The sequence below is a fragment of the Gambusia affinis genome, linkage group LG12 (assembly GCF_019740435.1).
Source record: "Gambusia affinis linkage group LG12, SWU_Gaff_1.0, whole genome shotgun sequence".
Classification (NCBI taxonomy): domain Eukaryota; kingdom Metazoa; phylum Chordata; class Actinopteri; order Cyprinodontiformes; family Poeciliidae; genus Gambusia; species Gambusia affinis.
Genome location: NC_057879.1, coordinates 12352624 through 12376588, shown reverse-complemented (window position 1 = coordinate 12376588; position 23965 = coordinate 12352624). Strand labels below are relative to the sequence as shown.

The 23965-nt window shown below is 37.0% G+C and overlaps 2 protein-coding genes across 2 annotated transcripts; both read left to right on the top strand.

The window, feature by feature from the left end:
• Positions 1-49: 49 nt before the first annotated feature.
• On the top strand, positions 50-4016 carry LOC122841187 (probable G-protein coupled receptor 148). The gene is made up of 2 exons (XM_044134269.1): positions 50-454; positions 2550-4016. Exon 2 carries the CDS (start codon positions 2620-2622, stop codon positions 3574-3576), a length of 957 nt encoding a protein of 318 aa, XP_043990204.1. The 5' UTR covers positions 50-454; positions 2550-2619; the 3' UTR covers positions 3577-4016.
• Positions 4017-5905: 1889 nt separating this feature from the next.
• klhl24a (kelch-like family member 24a) lies at positions 5906-21878 on the top strand. Its single transcript, XM_044134267.1, has 8 exons — positions 5906-7355; positions 8644-8762; positions 8846-9681; positions 11122-11306; positions 13883-14001; positions 17731-17919; positions 19093-19281; positions 19378-21878. The coding sequence occupies exons 2-8, from the start codon at positions 8688-8690 to the stop codon at positions 19573-19575; spliced, it is 1791 nt and encodes a 596-aa protein (XP_043990202.1). The 5' UTR covers positions 5906-7355; positions 8644-8687; the 3' UTR covers positions 19576-21878.
• The last annotated feature ends 2087 nt before the right edge of the window (positions 21879-23965 follow it).

Genomic DNA, 23965 nt, shown 5'->3' with positions numbered 1-23965 from the left:
ACCTGTTGTGTCTGTTGTTTCTCAGTCTGCTGATGAGGAAGTAATTTTTGTATTTGTTTAGGTGGCGTCATTAGGCTGAAGTGTGATAACGTCAGGGTGACCTTAACTCACACAGCATCAGACGTGGATGGAGCAATTTGCTTTTTTGATTTGTATTTAAACTAAATTGGATCTTTGCTATTCTGCAATGAAATAATGTAAAAAAATAAATAATGATCCAAGTCAGATTATCATCTTAAAGATGAGAAGAAAAATAAACAACATAAGCAATGGTTCAAAGCCTAAAAAGCTCCACCTTGTTACTATGTCACCAACAAGTGGCCGCGGCTTTTTGCATCTCTTATCACCGAGTCAACAAAGAATCTATAGAGATGGAAGCAGCGTGTGAGAGACGTTGTACGATGGACTACCATTGATTTGTGCAGCACAAGCAGCATTTTCTCTTAGAAATAAGGTAAGATACCTTCATTCAATCAATAAAATATCATGGTTTGTTTTTGCCAAGACTGAAATTTATCCAGTTCTGTTTGTCAAATCTATCTGTACTGTGGTGGTATTTATACTGTTTGAACCTTTAAAATGTATTTACCATAAGCATTGCCCTATTAAATCGATTACTTAAGCAAGTTGAAATCAACTTAATCATGTCATTCTTAATATGTAAGAACCATTTCTTTATTTGTTTTTGTTTTTTCTATTGGAAAAGTAGAGTCTAATAATCAACCTTTAATTGTATGCTACCAAGAAGTATGGATTGCTCATTTCCATATTCATCTGTTCCAACATGATGAAGTATTTAATGTTATGTGACCTATTTCAACCATTCAGCTTCCACTGCTGCAAAACTTAATCAACATCATTCAATGAACAGATTATGAGTGACCTAGGAGAAATGTATGGATCCCACCTGGTGAAATTCAACTTCAATATCACAGGATAGTTACATTTTTTGAAGTATGGTTGTAAACAACACACATTTTAACCTAAAATAAGAGTAAGTGTTCAAGTTTTGTCAGCTGTGCATTGTTTCCATTTTCTATGTTAGTTTTTATAAAAGAAAATTTACCAGTTCAGTATGCATCAGTCAGAACTTCATACTCGTATGGCAGCTGCACAACTGCTTGGAGTACAGAGATGATGCAGAGTATCTCAGCTGTTGTACTAGTGATTGCAGAAATATGTCTGATACTCGTAAAATGTCCCAAGCTTGTACATTAGTTGGATTTCCAAAGATATAGTTGGACAGATTGTAACTATCCCTTTGCTCCCATCCAGCACTCTTAGATATACATCCAATATTTAAAAACCATGAAATAAAAAAATTAAAATACAAAAAGACTAGCATTATCTCCCCAATCATATATTATGATATAGATAAATTTGTCATGTTAGTCATTTATAGTATTTTCGTTTGAGATCAGATGCTCTTCTTTTTTGCTGGTTTACGTAGACCAGGAGTGTCAAACTTGTTTTGATTTTTTGCCATTTTCACATCATGAAAAGGCAGTGTTATGGCAGAATATATTGATAAAACAACCCATTAACAAATTGTTAAAATATGAATAAATATCTTTCTTTGCATTCAATGAGTTAAAGTTAAATAATATTGACCATCTTTTCACATTGATGTAATTTGGCAGTATGCAGATAAAAACTGCACACTGATGAAACAATGATGAAAAATACAATTGTAGATACAACAAGATAGTGAAATTTTCTGAAGTATGGGTGTAAACAATGTTATCTTGAAGGTTCTATTTATATTTTCCTCTAAACTCTAGTGGGCAACATAAAAGGTTATGGTAGCCCAGATTTTGCTCCTTGCCTGGGACATACACCTTGCCTGAATGTTTACAAACCATTTAGGCCGATTTTCATCTTTAAAACATACCTGTTGAAACTGTAATTCACCACTGTATCAGAATATATGGCAACAAATCCATAGTTTTGTTGCCTGAATGGAAGGAAGGACGTTAGTAACTCCCAGCTCCTAATCTGCCCAGGTAAATTTAGATATGTTGCTAAGGAGATAAAAAGGTATAAGTAGTGCAACCAGTTATCCAGGTAACATCAATTGGAAAAAAGCAGTGATAACATTTGCATGTTCAACCACTGTAAACATGTATGCAGCTATACACTATTTAGGAATAATGGACAGGGTCTACTGCCTAAAATGTAAAAGTTTACAAACTTGTATAAGTGATGTATCAAAATTTTTTATAATTTATTTTGTAGAATTATTTTTCAGAAAGATATTATTTTGCAAATCAGTTTGTTTTACAACTCATACATAAACAGTAATTGTTCAAATGAAAAATTTAAACATTCATTTGCCAACATGGGCCGTTCTAACTGGCATGCTACATAAAGATTTACATATATTAATTTGTAAATCATGTTGATTTTTTTTTTCTAATAGCTTAATTTAACCACTATATGTTTTATGATTAAAAATGTTGCTTATGCAATGGACCTGGTTTATTACATGCTCATATTTTAAAGAGGGTGCTCTCTGTTTACAGTAGTTTATGGTATTTTTTCTTTCGCAGGACATTGCCGGACGAAGTACAGAGCCACATAAATCATTCATCTGTGCTTCCTCGTCGACGCAAAATCACAATGACATCATCTTGTCCGCTCATTTCTAACCTCACAATGGTCTGGATTGAAAGCATGGAGCACTGGCAACTTCACCTGTTTTGCATCCCCACTGCCGTTGTCTCTTTCGCCACATTTATCGCCAACCCTGTTCTGCTGGTGTGCATTTTTCTGTCCCGTGCTTTGCGTCGGGAGACCCGCTACCTGCTGGTGGCCAACACTTTGGTCGCGGACATGCTCTTCCTCATCCTCCACTTGGTCACATTGATTGTTAATGCTGTGAAAGCAGAGATGCCCTGGTTTGTTTGTGAGCTATTCACAGCTCTCCTTGTCACGGCCTACAGCTGTGCCATCATCACTGTGACACTCATGGTGGTCGACACCTTTGCCGCCGTCCGCTGGCCTCTCCGTTACCATAACCTTCTCTCACCTGCCCAGACCAACACCATAATAGGGGTGGTTTGGTTGCTGTGCGCCATTTATCCTTTCACCTTAATGATGATAATGAAGGAAAAGATTTGTAACGACAATGTGACCGTGTGTCTGGCTCTCATCTCCCTCGGATACTTTAAGGTCAAGAACATAGGGGGGATCGACATGTACTTTCTTGTGGCGGCACTGATCTGCACTTTTGTAATTTTTTACTGCTACATCCGGCTTTACATGGTGACAAGGACGCAGGGAATTTGGCACAGCCGCTTCTCTAGGGCTCGGGTCACAGTGCTGGTCCATGGGGTTCTGCTGCTGCTCTACTTTGCCCCTGGCTTTGTATTTGCCCTAGAGCTCTACATCTTTCAGAAGAAAAACGTAAGTCAGGATCTTCGCGTGTGGATCAACACGGTCAATGCTAATTTCCTCATGCTGCTTCCTAGAGCATTTGCTCCTTATCTGTATGGGCTGAGGTACCGAGAGATTTCTGAAAGTCTCACACTTCTGCTACACTGTCACAGAAGAAACAGAGAAAACACGTTACCATAAAGACTCTTAAAATCTGCCCACAATTAAAATCTGTTATTACCACTAGGTTTGTATTGGGGACTATCTATTTTGTTTGATATGTTCATTGACTGTACATACATAATGCCATCAGGGCTAGATTTTTGTAATTGGTTGTATAAAGGTCTGTATTTTACAAAAAAAAAACAACAACGTTTGTTTGTAAATATATATCAAAAGACACTTTTTGCAACATTAAAGGTGCATTATGTAACTTTTATATATAAAGGTTTTATTCACATATCTTTTCGACTTCACTTTGTCATGCCAGGATAACATCAGACAGATAATCTGTGAAAAAATCAAAAATATAGATTTTGCCTCCTCCCTGTGGTCCTACTGCCATATGTAGAAATACACTGCTCCCATTCAGAAACAACCAATCAGAGCAATGAGGAGAGTAGATGGCAGAAGCACGGTGAGATGACGTTGACTGTACTGGGAGACAGAGGAACTTAATTTTTTCACAGAGGATCTCCCTCTTATTATACTGTCAGAACATTGTAAGAAATGTAAAATAAAATTGTATATATGTTAAAAACTTCTTATTTCTCAAATATAGAGTCACGAGTTGCAGTGCACTTACTGCAGCTTTCAACGCTAACAGGATCAGATAAACTAAATCTGAAAAATTTTACTTGTGTTCTGAAAATCAGGGCTGGGATCTTGATTGCTGTCCTGATTTACTTATCCGTAAAAGTCCTGCACTGTACACACTTTTGTTTGGAATTGTTTTTCTTTAGGATAAATATGTTCTCAGTCAGTGCTGAAATTTTAATTCTAAATGGAAATTTTGTCAATCTCAGGAAATATGTAGATGTGAAATGATCACATGTTTTCACTGTCAAAAAAGCAGCTGACTTCTTATTTCTCAATTTTTTAGATTACAGTTAATGAATCTGTAATATAGTTAAACACACAAAAACCAACTTGATATTTTTTAAACACACAATGCCATGACTACTATACCCTTTTGTTTTAGTTATTAGAAGAAACATTCAAAGTAGTTGTCAGTTTGAGATTTTCCTTAATTACTGACATCCAGAAACACCAAGCAGTGGAAAGCTGTTTTCTTACTAGTTTTAACCTGCTCAAATTCAAACAAAAAATACTTTCTATATTCCAGCAGAAATTAAATACAATAATAATAATAATAATTGTTACCATTATTATTATTATATGTTGCATTCTTTATAATTACTGCTATTAGAACACTTACTCCATCTTACTTTGGATTATCTTGAAGTACTATTTACTAAACGTGCCATTTTTTTTCAAACTCACTACTTAGAAGTACATTAATGTGTTATGAGATTTTTTCTGGCTAAGTCTTCTAAGTATGGCTGGTGAATTCTCTTTTGTGGTGACCGTTTTGCAGGTTTTGCACATCTGGATAGCTTGCAGTTTATTTTGTGTAACGAGAGGATTTTTAATCACATCGTGCATAGTTAATTTTCCTTATTTTGTATAATTTCCAATGAAAGTGTTCTTCTTGGGACTGCTCTGTGGAACAGTTGTTAGCACTGTTGCTTTGCAGCAAGAAAATCCTGGGTTTGATTACTAGCTGTGATATTTCTCCCTGAACATGCAAGGGTTCTCTCAAGGTATTTCAGCTTTCTCCCGCAGATCAAAGGCATACATGTAAGATAAGCTGACCACTCCAAAACTGAGGCCTGAGTGTGTGGGTGTTTGATATGTATTTCCGTTGACCTGTGATGCAAATTTCCAGGCTGTATGCTGCCCCTTGTCCATCCACCATTTATTTGGAGACCTAAATAACCCTGCAAATATAAAGAAAGGACAGAGAACAAACAGAAATGTGTTTAATTTTCTATGCTCTTTTCAGTGGCATTACATAATGTGATTTGTAACTTTTTATCGTCAGTTAATTCTTTATTTTGTCATACTGTTGAAAACGTTATAAATGATTATCATCAAAAATTCTGACACTTAAAGTAAAGGACAATCCATTCCATTTAAGAAATCTCTTAATTAACAATTGCAAAGTCAATGTGTTGTATGCTGGCTGATAATAATAATATTATAATTTCCAGCGAGGATGCAACATCGCTGCAGCCTGTAGTTATTTGTTATATGGTGTATTTTGTTATTTAAAAAACTCAGTTTGATTAATAAGTATTTCCTATTTTGTGTTTGAGAGGTCTGAAATTGCTATAAATGTAAAACAAACACCGCTAAGCTTGTTAATGTATGTTTATGTTTGGAGATTTAACAATTTTGCTATGTACAATGTACTGCCTGATGTTGTATAAAAAGTCTTGTGGAACATGTTGATGGACTGCAGTTTATGACCATATTAAAAAAAGCACTCAGCTATGTTTGCTTTCAAAGCCTTGTTTGTCTAAACCTGGGTGTGTAAATAGATCACTGACATGCCAATTTATGGACCATGAAGGGAAATAAATGGCTGTAATGATCCAGACACCATTTGATGGAGGACCTAGTCTATGTGTGTGCTACAGCAGCTCAACAGCAGAGGGACACATTTGTCTGTCTAACAAGTACAGCATTAGTGCAGTCTTAACTGCTGAGTACCTACTTCATAACACATTTGGCAAGTCGTGAAATTTGCCGGTATTTGCAGTTCTGTAATAACAACTTTCTATTTATTGAACAGTAAAGTTTCATTTGTATTTGCCTCTTTTGCAAAACAGTTGTGTTCACGAAAAAAAACAACAACTTAGGTTTTCTCCTATTAGGTGGTTTGGTTTTGGTCAACTTGACCACCAAGTGTTTTAGTACCCCGCATAAACCACAATGCTATGTCCTCTACTAATTGTGTCTTGATTTTGGTTGCTAACCTGGTAATTCTGGCTTTAAGCGTATTTTCAAAAAGTGGTAATATTGTGGAATTTGACCATCGCCTGTGGTTTATGTTAAGCTTAACGATTAGGTTTTTCCATATGCTTTGTTGTTTTCTTCGTTGACAGTGTAGGTGATCCAGTTTAAAGCTCTTGAAAAGTATTTTGCAACATTGACAGGAAGTTATGACATCCTTTGTTCCAACTAAGTTCCTCCTTCCTTCTCACCTGAAGGGGAAGCGTGGGGGATGGGTGGTGACCATCATTTTGTTTTGATCGGTCGATAGATTTAAAATTAGGCGACGTAAAGTATGTTAGCCATTTTTATGCACTGTTATTTTTCAATATGTAAACATTTAAATCTTTTTGTAAGCAATTTAACTCTGCAAAACACTAATCATCACACACAGGTTTTTATAACAATGCTTTAAATGGCAAAGCTATCGGTTATTTTCGTGTTTTTTAATCCTGCAGCCACTTCTTGTTATGGATTTTTCTTCTGATAAAACTTGCGTTTGTTTGCAAACAAAGGGAAGCCACGTGGAGAATTGGAGCCTCTTGGGGAGTGTAGTTTTTTTGCCGGACAAGCCTACATCCTTTGAAGGAAAAGAGACTCGGTTTCCCAGGATGCATCAGTAAAATCTGCGTAGGCCCAGTGGAACGTATTTTTTTTCCCCTGACAAGTAGATGTATATAAAGGGTTCTGTTTACAACAGGGTCAGGTAGTTAAGAGTCTTTGTTTTTTCTTTGGAGCACGTCAAAATGCCCTGATTGTGTTGCAGCCAAGTTATTTTTTCACAACAGTTCGATGGAAGATATGATATGTTAGTGGTGAACGTTTTTAAGATAGAGTTTTATTTTTTTTCTAATACTTTTTCCCCCCTTTGTTTTTCCTTTACTTGTGACAGAAGACAGAGGCCGCATCTGGACATTTTCACGGTAACGCTTTTGTTTTGTAAAACTGTATTATTTGCAGACATTTGTTGGGCTTGTTTCTCGCTCTGTTGTAACTATTTATTTATTTTTTCCAAGAATCTAGCTAACTTTATCAGTTTGCTAAACCAGTAACGGTCGGGCGCGAGCCAGCTTTGCTTTGTTTAACCGATCTCTCCACGCATCTACACTCTCTTGAATTAATTAACAATAACAGCATATTACAACCTTCTAATTTAAAAAAGTCATATATCCCGCTTAATATCAAAATAAAAACACAAATAGATACTTAAGTTCGGATGGTTTTATTATTATATCTCTGTTTGCTTTAGCCCAGTGTTTCTATATATATAATGTTTTCTTTGTTTCCTCCGAAGTATAGCTCATTAACACAGCAAATGTCAGACGCCTCCTGGCTAAACCTGTATTGTAATCTGCCTGGCTGCAGTGACCCGCTGCAGCGCTGCTGGCAAATAAGACACGTGAATGGGTTGAGTCCAAGTTAAAAATAACAAGGGATAAATGACCTCACTAGGACTTAGGCCTGTGTTGTTGTTAGTTTTTGAAACAGGCAGTATAGCCCAAGGCCTAATTTTTTTTCTCTAAAAGTAATGAAGGTTTTTTCCAGAGGAGAAGAAAACTCTTTGTCTTGGTTAAGAAATTTGTACAAGTACACTTGTACTTTTTTGTATTATAAAAAGTGACAATAGCAAAAGATAAAAACATTTTTAAAAAGTTACTCAAGGATATCTGTTGGCAGTCCAGACTTACTTACTCAATTGCTCATGAAATCTTCTCTAATAGCATCCCTCATTATCAGTTTCTTTCAAAACAAACCTGAATGGCATGTAGGTTGGCCTCTCCAACCGTTTCTTTCCCGCCTCTGCCTCTTTGTCATCCTCAGTCTCATGCAAGCAAATGTGCTCCAGGGCACAACTGTTTGCAGAGGTGATGAGCACGTTAGAGGAAGTAAGGTGTTATTGTTTGTTACCTGTATTTACCCAATTGAAAACTTATATCTTTTTCCACAAGATTGAAGTATTTTCTTTTCTTTTCGCTTGCACAGTTAACTTAGATTTGAATTAAATTCAACTTATTTACATAGTGCCGCTTTTACAGTGAATGTCATTTCATGGCACTTTACAAGACAAGCTTTAGTTTTATGTTGTACTTACTGATCCAATTTAGGGTAATATTTCTGCTTCCCTTGCCCCTTCCTTATTCTCCACGCTTTGTCCAAATCGACAACCACATGATGAATAATGCTGTGGTACTTTTCATTTTATCTTTTTAGATTACCCAAAAGTATAAGGAGCATTTCTGTTAAAGGTAGCAGCCATGGTGTTGGTTCTGGGCAGGAGAATAAACAGCAGTATCTCAGACACCAAAGAATCACCAGTTGTCAAACGCAAGGTACCAAGTCTTCTGATTTTAAGTATATTTCATGTTAGCCACAATTTTTAAAATATATTTATGAATGTAATTTTTTCCTTAAGGTTTTGCCAGTTGAATGCAAAGCAGGCGATGTCTTTGACTTCTGCTCTGGTGCGTCACATTCAGAGGGAATCCTTCAGGTGTTCAATGAGTTCCGCGACTGCCGCCTTTTCACTGATGTGGTCATCAGCGTGCAGGGCCGCGAGTTTCACTGCCACCGCGCTGTTCTCTGTGCCTGCTCTTCCTACTTCAAAGCCATGTTCTGCAATGATCACCGTGAGAGCAGGGAGATGCTGGTTGAAATCAACGGCATTGTGGCCGAGGCGATGGAGGCCTTCCTCAACTATGTTTACACTGGCCGTGCCAAGATCACCACCGAGAATGTCCAATTTCTCTTTGAAACCTCCAACCTCTTCCAGATCACCACACTGCGGGATGCTTGTGCAAAGTTCCTAGAGGACCAGCTTGACCCATGCAACTGTATTGGCATTCAGCGCTTTGCAGATGCTCACTCGCTCAAGCAGCTTGCTAGTCACTGCAAAAGTTACGCCCTGGCAAACTTCTCTGAGGTGTCACACCACGAAGAGTTCCTTGACCTACGGGTTGAAGAGCTGAAAGACTATATTGGCAGAGAAGATTTGTCCGTCAGTAAGGAGGAGATAGTGTTTGAGGCAGTGATGAAATGGGTGTACCACAACGTGGACCAAAGGCGATCCTTGCTAAAAGGTTTGCTGCAGCACGTTCGGTTGCCACTGCTTCACCCCAATTACTTCGTCCAGACAGTGGAGGGAGACGAGCTCATCCAGAACGCTCCAGAGTGTTACCAGCTCCTCCATGAGGCCAGGCGCTACCACGTGCTAGGAAACGAAATGATGTCACCCAGAACTCGTCCACGCAGGTAAAGAAAATGTTAGCATTCTTTGGTATGAGGAAGGTTTCAGGCAACTTAAATATGAAAGTCTGTGGAAGTAGTGCGACTTCAAATGACTAATCTTTCCTCAGAAAGAGATTTTTTTTTTGTATAGGTTTTTTTGTTTTTTTTGTTTTCCTTTGTTGGGAAGTTGCTAATGAACTCTGTGCACCTGGCTGCTGTGATTGTGGTGTTGTTGTTGTTGTACTTGCTTGTGAGCGAGACACAGACAGGGAGTGTTATTGTGCTGAAGAGACAAGTTTGGTGCTCACTTGGCTTTGTTTTGTAGCACTGTCTTGAAATGTAAATGATAGAGGGGAGCCAGGCATGTTCAAACATAGACAGATAAAAAAAAAAAAAAAAAGATATGATGCAAGAAATAGCAATCAATTGAAAATGTCGAGTCTTGTGATAATACCACAGGTGAAGCTCACATCGCATGTTTTTTCTCTCCTGTGTTCCTGTTCGTATACATTTCACCAATTTACTGGATTTTCATTTATTTTTGGTGGTTTGTTCTTTTGTTGCTGTAGGGGTGTCCAGTTGAACTCATTGATAAAGGACAAAGGCTTGAGCTGACTGATACTTTCTAAACATGATACTAAAAATGAGCATATGGTGGACTGTCCCCTAGCAAACGGCAAGGCAGCTGCGTTTGAAATTTGAAACGCTGCAATGGTTAAAATGGGACCAGTTCCAGCTGTCAGTTATTAAGGCTGCACAACATGTATTTCAGGTGCATTGTCATCACACAGCCTGAGCTGTTCAAATCAGCAAACCAGTCGAGCAGTTCATCCCTTCCTTTATTGTGTTCTCCATTTGCCAAAATGGTGGTCAAAACAGATCCTCTATTTTCTGGTTTTGTTTGTACACCAGCGCCTCTGCTTTCTTCAGAGGTACCAGGAATATAATTGATCTGTCGTACACACACTCCAACAGATGTAGCTTAACCGCTTGTGTGCAACAATGTCTTTTAGTTGTGTGTGTGTGTGTGTGTGTCTGTATGTAGACAGCTAAGCACACAGCCGAAGCCCCTCAACACCTGCCAGTGTTGGGTCTGGTTTCTCTCACATGCTAAGGAAAAGCTGTAGCTTTGTGTATTCATCAGCCTAAGAACAAACCTTTGTGATCATGGAGATTCAGCTCAGGTCTTCTTTCTAACCACGAGTCATGCTCCTGTATGTCTGTAATGATCTGAACTTTGTCTTGAACTTAATTATAAATCGTGCCTTTGACAAATGTGGATTTGTATGCAAAGTTCCTTCATAAGGTGACAGAAGAGAGCATATTTAGACTAGTTTGTCTGTTGTTGTTGTTATTGTTTTTTTTTAACTGATTGGAAAACGTTATTTTTGGGGGGTTTTATTTGTTGTTGCTATGATATCTCACGTTTTTATTTCTGACATCTACTCACTCTTCTCCGTACAGGTCGACTGGTTACTCGGAGGTGATCGTAGTGGTTGGAGGTTGTGAGCGAGTGGGGGGCTTCAACCTGCCCTACAATGATTGCTATGATCCAATCACAGGGGATTGGAAATCCCTGGCAAAGCTGCCTGAGTTCACCAAGTCAGAGTATGCTGTCTGCGCCTTACGCAATGACATCTTGGTGTCTGGTAAGATCATGTTGTATTTGTTACATTCTGTGTATTAACAAAAATTTTTGGAGTCTTAAAATCAAGCAAACTAAATTAGTCAAACCAAAATGGAAGGTCAACAGTGAGGTGTCAGTCTGGTGGGTTGGTCAATAGGATCTCTGTATTTACTTACCTAAGCTTAACCTTTTACCTAAGCCATTGATCTGGAGGCTCATGTTGCAGAAGGAAACTCCGTAATGAAAGCAGCTATTATTGAAAATCATTTTTATTTAAGCCGTTGTGACAGTGACATGCCCGGCTTCGCTGTATAAATAGATGCCTTGTTGCAGAGATTAGCATACCACTGTACCTTTTTTTTTTTTTTTTTTTTTTTTTTTTGAACTTTGTTGAGGCTGATTAACTACCAATAAATATTTGCAAGGAAGAAAATATCTTTCCATATTTATGTGCTAGCGAATTTAATACTCCTTCTTTCAAGTATCTTCCTGATAAACCAGTCAAAGTCATGTTCATCTTAATTATTTAGAAGGGCAATGTTATTCCAAAAAAAATAAATAAATCATTAGAACATGTTTAAAGTTAGTGCTCATATTTCTTACTGTCCAGTATTTTTAATGTTGGCAAGAAAGCCTATGTTCAATTTTCCCCTCTATCATTTTTAAGCCTTGGCATCTTTTACTGAAAACATCTGGCTGAACTCTCAGAGTTCAGTACTAGGAGACGCCTTTATTTGTCAGCTAACTCTTATTATTTAGTTAATCTCTATTGTAACAGCTTTCATAGAGCTGCATGTATAACACATTGTAGAAACAATTATTGGCTTCTAAAGATTTTACAGTGAAGAGCTTTAGAACAAAATCAGACCCTTATATATTACATCTGTCATGGCCTACTGGAAACTGCTTAGTTTTTTAAATGAACTGTGTGCCAAAAGAGCACGAAGTCTCCTCTGAGAGAAAAAAAATAAGACCTAGATTATGCAAGACATTTCTATGACCTAATTTATTCTAGCAAATGAATACAGATTGTTGTTAAGCTTAAGTGCAAATTGTTTAAGGGTTGATGCACACTTTTTCTTTAGTAAAATTATTTTAAAGAAAATTCTTTTACGGAAAGTGTGGAGAGCTCATACGTACTGGTTGTGTTTAGACACGCTTTAAAGAAACTATTAACATTAATGCCAATAAATGGCTGAGTAGCATAAGAAAAAAGAGGAAAAACAATTCAAAAGAGAGGGGAAAAAAAGAAAAGTCTCCCCCTAAGCAAAGAATTTGCTTTGTTCTGTACATGTGCCAAGTCCTCACGTGACTTATAAATCTGCTCTTGTGCGCAGTTTAAAAACATACATCACTCCTCCCCCACAGTTTTTGCCCAACGCATACAATACATATGCGTTACTTGTTTATAGTCTTCTACATTTATAGTTTATTTATAGTTTTTTATGACTGATTGTATTTTTGTCCTCTATACTTTTAACAACACTGGTGTCTATTCCTCCTGTCTGTGTCTGTCCCTTTTCACACAGGAAACTGGTACAAACACAGGCCTTCCAGCTTGTACCCAAGCACAGCTGCAGCCTGTAAACTGCTTGGCTCAGCTGCACACACAAAAAGTATTGTTTCACCGTCCACTGACAGGAAGCGTGCCAATGTATGGATAAAATTTCATTAAACTGTTTCCTGTCATATAGATGAGCATTATATGCTGGACCAAAGCTAAATGAGCCTCATACATTGTTGCAGCCGAAACAAAGCTGGAATAAAAGCAAATTAGGACATTTATTTCGCACAAACTTTATTAGAACATTCAGGTTTTGGCTTGTTGTTTTAAACATTATTTTTCTAAATCCCTTTTTCTTTTTTAAGAAACTCGTCTTCCACTGACATGTTCCATGTTACAAATTTCTAATTGAGGCCTCAAGGGCAACAGACTGTCTGGCTCTTTAAGTATCTGGCGGATTATGAAGTAGGCACATGCTGGGTCTAACTTGCTTTGCAGATCTTTATCTGTCTTTTTGGCTTAATTTGAAATGACTGAGTATTATTTCTTCATTATCAAATAAACAATATAGGGTGTAGATATGCAGTCAGAAATTTTGACAGCTGGATCGGCCTAAAGATAATGGAATGCATTGAGAATATCTAATGTGTAATATCTCAATGTGCTTCTCTGGGATGAGTGGTGAGAGGTTTATTGTGAGATTTTAGGCACATGTTGGTGCTTGTTGAATGCGTGCCTGTGACACAATAACATACTTATCATTGTTCTTTTTTTATCTCAAACAAAACCAACTTCTTTTTCCTTGTTTTTTTTTCTGTACAAGCCTATGAAATGACTCCAATTCTAAATTTACCCTGTGTGATCTCATTCAAAAGATTTGAAACGTGTTTTGCTGCTCTAGCAGTCAGCTAACAAATCTAGGTGAAGATCTGCATGTATCTTGCATTTGTGCTCGAGGCAAATATTTAAAATAACACATGGCAGTTGGTAAACTTTGTATATGTGTCTGGCTAATAGATTCTCTTTGTTTCTGCCCTTTTTTCCCCACATAAAGTCGTCAAGATTGTACTAATAATGTTGTATTGCATTTGCAGGAGGACGCATTAACAGCAGGGATGTGTGGCTGTACAACTCCCAGCTCAACCTTTGGCTCAAAGTGGCTTCTCTTGTCAAAGGCCGCTGGAGACACAAGATGGGTGTCCTACTGGGCAAGGTATTAAAAAAAAATGTAAATCCTCATGTTTCAAATGGGGTTTTTAACTCTTTTATACATCCCAGCTTCATACTTTAACTGCTGCTTGAACCACAGCAATGCCAGGCTTGTCGCCGGCTGAAGTTGCATAGTTGCGTAATTCTCACTGCCGGGGATGTTTTGTACGAGATCCAACAAACTTAAATACTTCAGTATGGTTTTTGGGTAAAACAGATTGGAAATGAATTATGATGGAAAGCATCTGCTGTGGGTCTCTGGGGTTTGTTTTCACCATATAGAAGATGGCGTTTTTTGCATGCAAACTATCTGGATGGCAGCAAAATGTGTTACATGATCCTTAATAGTAGAGTAATTAGATGTTACGGCGAAACTGTAATCCTTGTTTACGAAAGCTCTGCTGAAGGATTCTTTAGAAAAATTGGAGGGTAGGGCAAAATACTTATTATTGTTTACTCAAAACGAGTGATTCGGCCTGGTGCAGGTGTTATTGAGAAATTCTGAAGAAGGTAAAGAGTATGAGGATGTTCAGGCACATAATTGAACTGCTTTCGTTTCTTGTCTGACAATAGTAAATTAATTACTTAGTGGTGTACATGCTGGTCTTTTTCAGACCTTGCATACAAAGTGATGACTCACTAATGTTAGAAATTCATAGAATTTATTTATTTTTTATCACACTTACACTAGCTATTTTCGATTAGAAATGTTTATCTCGTTTATGTCAGTTGTCAGATTTGAAAACAGATGGATTGGAGTAGATAAGTTGCGGATTCATTCTGAACAGGTGGACATTCTTCTCTGAGGGCAGAGTGAGTTCAGCGGATGAGTGCCAGCACTTCATGCTTCCAAGTTAAGAAAGCATAAAGTGCCGGCGCTACATGCTTTCTTAATAACAAGTTGAATCCACTAGTCTGTATCGGGCGTCATCCATCTCAACACTAGCCATAGATAACGGGCAAAGCAGTTGACGAATACCTCAATACACATAAAATCAAAATGTTAGACTACATTTCAGACCATATAAAATATGTGATACAATGTTTATGTAGGAAAATGAATTCCCCTTACAGGAGCAGAAGCTGTAGTATCACGGTAGTATCCAAAAATAGCACAACTGACTTATGGCTTCAATATCTCATGAAATGTAATGCATGTTTTTGTTAATAATGTGTAAAAGGAAATACTAAATAATTGTAATCATCATGTAATAAGTAAATTAGCATAGCTTAACATGCATATAATGTGTAGTCTTAATTTAAAACTACAGATCTTTTACTGACAAACATGTACATGTTTAAGCACAAACATGCTGAGCGTGGATAAGAGCAGGTTTTCCTGGAAACGGAACTCTGATTGATTTAAAGAATCATGGCTCAAGGAGATTTGACCTATGACCTCAAAACTGCACCCAAAATTCCTAATTGTTTTATCACAGCGAACACATTTGATTTGTGCTCCCACAACAATGTGCTAATTAGCTCGGTGGTTATAATGTGGCTATAAAAAGGCAGTACTCAAGACTTGAAAAGGTTTTTGAGGTGTTAATTTGAATCTCTATTTGTTTAAATACTATTTAGCTACACATATATATATATATATATATATATATATATATATATATATATATATATACTATATATATATGTATATATATGTGCATATATATATGTATATATGGATTTATGGTATGATAGACAAAAGCACCCATTGGTCTTTAATCCAAGTAGGTTTATATCTATAGTTCTCAATTTGTGTATATCTTTTTATTGTGCAATCTGTTAAAACTTGAGAATTAAGGTGAATACATCCATTTCAGAGTTTTCTTTCCCCTTTGTCACAACTGTGGCATTTAATGCTTGATGGTTCCTCATTTGTTTCTCTTGAATGTTTTTTTGTCATGATCTTACTAAAGATTCTTTAAGGTTTTCTTCCAGTATCTCTTTCGAATGTTTCTCCCTGACATATTTCAGAAGAGTTTGCTTCCCCCCCCTGGCTTGTCCCTAGTTATTTCCTCATTCAGTCTGTAATTTCCTCTTTCGATGGACAGCTCTGTTGCAAGCCCACATGCTGTAAACAACCCACTATAATCATCACATACACATGTTCATCCTTTTTTATGTTAAAACATTCCACTAGAAGTCCCCGTCCTGCCACTTTGCATTGTAGAAAATCAGATATCCTTTTTGCATGACTGAAAATGTTTGCAGTATGCACGCAGACCTCACAGCCATTCTTATCTACTCTTAGTTTAAACTTCTAATGATGAGTCTCCTGTTAGACTGGTCCTGCACGAACAACGTATTTTCAGAAATGGGTTGTAATTGTTTTTTTCCCCTCCAGTTATAGATGGTTTGTGGCTTTTTTTTGGTCTATAATTATCAGTCTCACTCTCACCTACTTCCCTACCATTATTGTCATCATTGTTTTAGGAAGTGGTTGATTGTTCAGCTGTCATTAAGCAGTTGGTTAAGTATTTTTTGTTGTTTTAGTGTCTGTACATGTTTCGTAGCATTAAAATTACGAATGTTACAACCATAGTTGTTGCGCTTCTTTAAATATACTGCCACTGTCTTTAATCTGTCTTTAAGCAGGACAGTTTCTGGTTTTATTTACTGAACCATTAAGGGGTTAATGTATTAAAAATAGTAAATCTAGTAAAGCTAAATGTACATGTTTCATTTCTTATAAGACCGCACACAGAAGTCCTAGATCACTGTGAAGCTTTCAGTTTAAATATGTGCTCATTAGATGTGAGCGGGGAAAAATTGTTTGACTTCAGCAAAAACTTGGGTGAAAAAAGAACAGTGTCTAATTACAGTGGATTTATCTCTAGGTGCCATAAGTTCCTGTCTTATTGTGTTTTTCTTATTTATAGCTACAATCAACCAGTGTTTTGTTACAAAATATCAAGAGTGTTAAGCAATCTGAACTTGGCCTAAGTGATTATGGTCTTATTTTGGACTTCAAAGTGCTGAAGCAACTTCACAATAGAGATGTACATGTTACTGTGTTGTGTATTCTCCATTGTTACAGAAAACCAAAAGAATCGTTTGAAAGCAACACGCGTTGAAACCGAAAACCAATGAATGACAGTTTTTCAGTTGGAAAAAGCAGTAGTTACATGTCCCACCTCTACCCAGGAGACAAACACACACATGTGTGGGCCCCAATGTGTTCCGTCTTTTGGATTAGCTTTCTTCTCCTTAATTTTATGCATTTGGGTTTGCTTTTATTTTTATTTCCGGGAATCAGCAACTGCCTGGAGGGTTTCTGTTGAGAAATGCTATTCTGATGATGCATAGTTTAACCTCTTCTGCACTGGTTGACGAGATGTAATCTTTTTCAAGAAATTTTTTTCTTTCAAATATAAAAAATGCAAAATCCTTCAGTCATTTGATATGTAAAAAAAAAATATGGTAACTTGGTTAACTGCTAATTTGACAAAAATAGTCAGGATATTGTATTACAGACATAAAAACAAGGAGGAGAATATTTCTTGGTCTAGTGGCAGAACATTGTTCATCTTCCGGACCTGACTAACTGGTTTCTTAAGTGTTCAGGTGAGCAGCTATTGTTTATGCTCACAAACTTTGAATAAAAACATGTTTATGATATTGTGGAGCAATTTAGTTGGATAACTCTGTTTCAAAATGCTGCCATGAAGGAAACCTTTGTTCCACGTGAGAGATATTCCTGTGTTTCACTGATTTCCTACATTTCTGTCCTCAGGTCTACGCTGTGGGTGGCTATGATGGGCAGAGCCGCCTGAGCAGTGTGGAGTGCTACGACTCCTTCTCCAACCGCTGGACAGAAGTGGCTCCAATGAAAGAGGCAGTCAGTTCTCCGGCTGTGGCCAGCTGCAGCGGCAAGCTCTATGTTATTGGGGGAGGCCCGGATGATGAAACTTGTTCAGACAAGGTGAGAAACAGATGCGTGTTCTCCCTCCCACACAGTAAACACATGCTGTACCTGAAGTGTGTTTTAACTATAGTGACATCCTCTCGGTTATTAAGTTTTCTTTGTTCATGTCTGAAAGCAGTAATTTAGTGCTAAAGATTAAAATGGCAGTTTGTCTACTTTTTCGTTTATTAGTTCTGTAAAAGGATGAAAGACAAGTTGGATTTTTTTTTTTTTCTATTTAGTAATTTATGCAAGTCAAACGGTCTATGCAGGTCTGATCTGGTTCAGAGTCCTGATTGCGTCAAGATCTACGTCACCCATAAAAATGCAGCAACAGATCATTTCCCAACAGATTTTATAGGCTGCAGAACTAAACTAATGCCATTATTTCTGGGGGGATGAAAAACTTCTGTTTGAATTAATACATTGGATGTTGACTGTGGTCAGTTATGTCAAGGGCTGTGCTTGTAACTGAACAACAAATCCATATCGTCAATAGCATGACAGGGTTGCACTTCTACACAGCACTGGAAATGAAAGAAGCTGAATGTTTAATTAAAAGCTATGATGACAGTAATTAACTGGATTTTCTAGGTACATGTTGAGCCACAGTAACTGTAAGAAATTTAAAGAAGATTTAGCTCTCCTATTGAATGCTATGACAGAAACACACCCTAAATCCAGGGTGACGGTTTGCTGGAAAAGTGTGATTATGTCTTCTGATGATTGGCATTGTAGTAAAAACCCAAGTGCCTTTCTTGAGAATCCGACAGAGGTAGTCGTTTTACACCAAGGAGTTACAGGATGTTTGCCCACATTAGAAGCACACACAGTAGGGCAGAGTGGTAATCTGGTTGTCTGATAAATGATTAGATAAAGATGGGTACCTGTCTGTCTGCATGGCTCATGGCTTCTACCGTACTACAGAGGAATCTGAAATGTAAGCAGACTTTACTTCGATGAACCAACTCAAAAGAATCTCACACATAATGACAAGAGTCCTCATTTGCCACAGTGATAAGGATTTCATATCAGAAATAGACACACCAAAGATGGTGTGGAGTCTATGTTAAATAATCTATGTCACATACTCCGTTGTACCTTATTTCGGTTTCCAATTTATTGTTTACATTTTATACTTGAATTTTGTATCTTTTTTTTTTTTACTAATCATGCAACTGTACCCTACAGGTTCAGTGCTTTGATCCAAATACAAATACATGGTTACTACGGGCCAACATCCCCATCGCTAAGCGCTGCATCACAGCTGTGTCCCTCAACAACCTGATCTATGTCTGCGGTGGCCTTACCAAGAACCTTTATTGCTACGATCCAGTACAAGACTACTGGATGCTTGTGTGCCACACCTTTACCAAGCAGGTGACTGATTTAGATTCAGATCGTTTTGAAGTCTGAGCAAGTGAGATATAAAGTCTTTAGCAGCATTTTGAAACGTTTGTTTTGGTCTCTTTACAGGAAAGTTGTGGCATGTCAGTGGTTAACGGGAAGATCTATATCCTTGGTGGCCAGGGGGAAAATGGTGAAGCTACAGATACAATCGTATGTTATGACCCAGCGACAGGCCTCATGACAGGAGATCGCGGCATGCCTCGACCCATCTGCTACCACGGATGTGTAACCATCCACCGCTATTGTGACAAAACCAAGCCATGACTCTAAACACAGAAACACAGACAAGCGACATGTGAGGACACACTTCCATAGCCAAACTTTTTATGTACTTCACATAGACATGTTACTTTTAAACAAGAGACATCGGAATTAGTTCAAATTAAACGAGCAGGGAGCTAATTTATTCTTTCACATCATTTTGTCTTTTTGTTTTGTGCAATCTGCACACATTTTAGATTAGGCAATCTAAAATGTACCCCACTGACCTGGTTCCTAATATTTCCATACAGCAGAGCATAGTCCACCACTAATTAGAAGTATACGTATTTTAAAATATATATATATATTTAAAGTATAGTTTATTATTCATTGATTTGTAATTGAGCTGAAATGTGGGCAAAACTCAGCCAGCTGACTCTGGTGCCACAGTATCAGTTCTTTTATCTATTGACTGCCCAAACCCGTTAAAAAGAGGCTGAAGTAACACATTAATCAGTTGTCAGTGGTGGCTCTGCTCCGTTGTTTCAGTTTTTTTCCTCGCAAGTTCCCACTTCACAAGCTTGTTTCCCCTCACCTGTTCCACATTGTTTCATCACCTCAGTTTGTTTTCTACATTACTATTTGTGTTCTCCATTGCAATTAACTGATTTCTCATGGGTTTTTTAATACATATTTCTTTAATTTATATGTCTTTTTAATTTAATTTTTATTTTTTTATAAAAGCATGTCATATTATTTACATCATTGGTGTGTCAGATGAGTGTTACTGTCAGCTATTCGGTGTTTGGGACATGTGGGTGGTTTTGTTAGTTAGGAACCTTTGTAGATCAAACTCAAGGATTGCTATTGAATAACTGATTTGTGTGCATGACAAGTATGGATGTGTGACTTTTATGACTCAGCCTGGATGTGTTGGAGCCCAGCAGGTTTGACATCAAGTTGTAGCATAAGCACGGCACACCTGCTAACTCTTAATTGAGGCTGCCGCCTCTCACTTAAACATTAACATACAAAGATGCAGCTCTGGGAAACCAAGGGTGCGTTTGTCTGTATGTGTGTTTGCTGGTCGGTGAAGGTGTGCAGCAATAATATACCTCACACACGGGGTTAAGAGTTCATGCTAAGGATTTACGACTTTGTGGATCACAATCTGTAAAGTTGTTGTTTTTTTTTTTACAAGTTGGTATTGATAGACCAGAGAATTGCTGTGAATATAACTTTAAAGATTTCTTTTTGTATGAAAAGCATTTTTGTTGGTTTTTTTGTGTGTGTTTTTCTGTAACTAAGATCCCCAGCTGTGCACTTTGACAAAACCTTTTTCAATGTAGGCAGATTTAGAAACGGAACTACCTTCACTTTTATGTAAAGGTCACAAAACGGTAAACCATCTTTAATGGCTTTGGGTTCTTCCAAAAATGACAAACTGAACACATGTGGAGAGTTTCTTGCCATTTTTAGGACAACAGGAACAATCTATGCATGTATTACCACTTAAAAATTCACAACTTATTCTGTGGATAGTGAGTGTTATATATTTTTATTTCTGACAATCAACAAACCTGTTGGGGTTATTTCCTTTTATTCATCAAGCATGCTATGAGACAGCTTAATTTGGTGTTAGGCCTTGAAATTATGAACCTCTTGATTCTCTTCTCAACACATCTTTTTTGTTTGTTTGTTTTATTTTCATAATGTGCTAACTCAGAAGGCCAGCTGGACAGATTAAAGGATGGGTTAATGTAAGAAAAAGGCTTAAAATAGTGAGAATGAGAAACAAATGTGCTTTCCGCTGAGATTTTTAAAGTACCTTTAAAATGAGACACAAACATTGTCCTGATATTCTGATTTATTGGTTTTGCAATGAACCTTCATTTACTGCCTGCTTGTGATGAGCCTATATACTGTTATTTTTGTTTAATCTGATTTCTTTTTTTCCCTTCTTCTTTTTGTGGTGAGATGTGTATTTGTGTGTTGTTCAGATAACATCATTCCAACAGGTTAAATGGTATATTGCAAATGCTGACGAGAATAGTTGAGCAAAAACATATATGTAGTTTACCTTTCATTATAAATACAGATATCAACCAAAGTTAATCTGATTTGTGTCCCGGTTTATATGTGTTGAAAAATAATTGATTGTGCCTGCATGTAAGATGGACGATTGAACATGTTAAGTGCTGTGCCGTATGCCTTAAAACAAATCATGACAGGGCTATTTAATCTGGCCTTTTTGATATTGTTTATTGTATGTCTGATGTAAGAAAGAGAACATTTTGGATATTGGTAACCTGCAACATGTTGCAATGGTTGTAAGAGGAACATCAATAAACTCTTTATAAATGCTTTGCAATGGTTTATAAATGTCCACATTAAGAGTAAAAATATGCGTCTGCATATTGATCTGTCTGTCCCAATGAGAATAAATTAAACACTTAGCCTTCCAGTATGCCCTTCCAAAAGCAATGATGCAGACCCTGTTAGTTTCTGGGCTATGAATGATTAAAAGCAGATCTTTGCCAGGAAAGCAAACACTTTTCATTGGCTCTGTTATTTCTAAGAATGGTCTTGTATCCAGACAGGATTGTGCCAGAACATTGCTCAAAAAGAGCGTGGTTTCTCTGGCAATTTATAAAAAGGAAATCCAATCAAATTCTGTGTCTGTGTTCATATTCAAGCCTGTTTTTATAACTTTGAGTCAATGTAGAATAAGTAGGTCAAAATTCATATTATATTATACTTGCAATGTAAGTTACAATGTAGATCCAGAAATGTGCCACAGATATTTTTTTTTTTAATCAACCAGTAAGACTCAACATAGCTGCTGGTGGTTTTAGTTCATTGAGGGATGAATCAATCATGCTGGTGATGTTTTAATGAGCCATTGTGTGGAACAAGAGGATATGGCCCAGCATCAGCTGCACAGTTTAAAGTAAAATTGAGCAACACAGGCTCCAGTAGACATTCACTGGGCTTTTTTATATGCTATATGATTTATAGCATGCATTCCACATCAAGGTTTGTCACTACCACTGCAACATTTTTCTCACAGAGTTTTGTAGACATGGATAATTAATGCTAATTATTTTGTAAAAACAAACAAAAAACTTCTTCCTTCATTTGTTTAACAGATATACACTTACAGACATGTACAGACACCACTGATGTTAATTTTAGAGGTTAAAAAGAGATTTGGAACAATCCTGTCCCGGCAGACAAAGGAAAGCCTGTGACTGTGAGAACCTGAACAGCTTAATTAGAATTATCATATTGACTTGAAAAAGTTGTAAACATTTTCCAGTTTTTGCAACTCACAGGAAAGATCACTTTATGCAAAACAGGCAACTCTGTTTTGCATAAAATGCCCGATGTGATGGAAAAAAAGTCTTTATTTGGCAGTTTCACTTTCAAAAACATAAAACTACACTGTAACAGGAAAAAAAAATCACATCATAACAGAAGAGGAGGTCAAAAGGAAAAGGTTTAAAATGCAGGAATGTAACTTTTCTTCCACGTAAACGGAAAACTTTTCTGCATTTCTCTTGGGGAATCACATTTCTGCGTGACCTGCAATGTTTTTGAATACCAGTATGTGATCAAGAAGACAGCATCATTGCAAAGCTAAAAAAGAAGGAAGAAAGATAACAATAAGGCTCGTGGAACTGATGTTATCCTGATGATCTTAGGTATGATGTTCAGAAATATGCCATCTTAGTGTGGGCTCTGCAACATTGTTACCATCTGACGGATCATTGACCAACTTAAAAGATTACCGAGTGGCATTGCTCAAGATCAGTAGTGTGTGTCTTGCTGCTTTAGCAGGAAATGAGTTTTTAAATTCCTATGAAAATGTCTTTCATTTTACAAAAAGCATTTTGCATGAAGTCATCTTCAGATGACTTCATGCATCTAGTCATCTAGATGACTTGTGACACTGTAAAAAAGATTTACTATGGCTTTTGAAAAAAAAAAACCCAACTAACTGGAATATTGTTTTTAAAAACTTTACTATGATTTAAACTTTTCTACAACTTTATCCCTGATTTGTCTGCTCTGTTCCTTGATCTGCATGATTCTAATAATCTCTAGTTTTAGAATATCTATTTTATATTGAGATTAAATTATGCAAGGGTGTACTCTGTTTTTTAATTACGTGACTTGACTTGACTTGACTAGAAAGCTATTGGTTGAACTGAATGTTATTTTATTCAGAGTACATGGGACTAAAAACAATTGCATACCCTTCAAGTCTAAAGGAAAAAAGTGCAATTTTCCCCCAACTTCACAGTTATGAGCTAGTCTGTGTTTGTCTATCACATAAAATTCACCAAAGGTTACTTTGTTTGTGCTTGTAATATGGCAAATATAAAATGTTGAAGCATCATGAATACTCTTGCAAAATTTTATTGGTCAAAGAATGCTTTGAAATATTTTT